The 673-nt window shown below is 46.5% G+C and overlaps 1 protein-coding gene across 1 annotated transcript in view; it reads left to right on the plus strand.

Moving 5' to 3' along the window:
• The window catches only part of EMH_0057610 (uncharacterized protein), a gene marked incomplete at both ends in the record, with an annotated part of 921 nt that extends 844 nt beyond the window's left edge, over positions 1-77 (plus strand). The window contains one exon of the mRNA XM_013497494.1: positions 1-77. Coding sequence (XP_013352948.1) covers positions 1-77 — 77 coding nt within the window.
• Positions 78-673: the final 596 nt, after the last annotated feature.

The raw sequence follows: 673 nt of genomic DNA on the forward strand, positions 1-673 counted from the left end.
TCACCAAAGTAGTCGATGAGTGTTTGTTTTGGGTCTTCTGGCTGTTCTTCTCTTTCTTTTATATCTATCAACACTGACAGCAGCAACACAACAAAACAAAACAAAACTACTGCTGCTGCTGCTGCTGCTGCTAATGCTGCTGCTGCTGCTGCTGCTAATGCTAATGCTGCTGCTGCTGCTGCTAATGCTGCTGCTGCTGCTGCTGCTGCTGTTGCTGCTAATGCTGCTGCTGCTGCTGCTGTTGCTGCTAATGCTAATGCTGCTGTTGCTAATGCTGCTAGTGCTGCTATTGCTGCTGTTGCTGCTGCTGTTTCTGCTGCTGCTAGTGCTGCGATTGCTGCTGTTGCTGCTGCTGTTTCTGGTGCTGCTGTTGCTGCTGGTGCTCGTGCTACGGTTTCTGTTTCTGTTGCTGCTCCTATTGCTGCTGCTGCTGCTGCTGCTGCTGCTGTTGCTGCTGCTGATATTGATTTTGCTGCAACTGCTGTTGCTGCTATTGCTGTGAGTGCTATTGCTGCTGCTGTCGCTGCTGCTGTTGCTGCTGTTGCTGCTGCTGTCCGTGCTGCTGCTGCTGCTGCTATTGGTGCTAAATATATGTATATACATATATACATATTTATATATGTACATGTATATACATATACTGCTGTATATATATATATATATACATATATAT

Source organism: Eimeria mitis, genomic scaffold (genome assembly GCF_000499745.2).
Source record: "Eimeria mitis Houghton genomic scaffold, Emh_scaff2710, whole genome shotgun sequence".
Lineage (NCBI taxonomy): Eukaryota > Apicomplexa > Conoidasida > Eucoccidiorida > Eimeriidae > Eimeria > Eimeria mitis.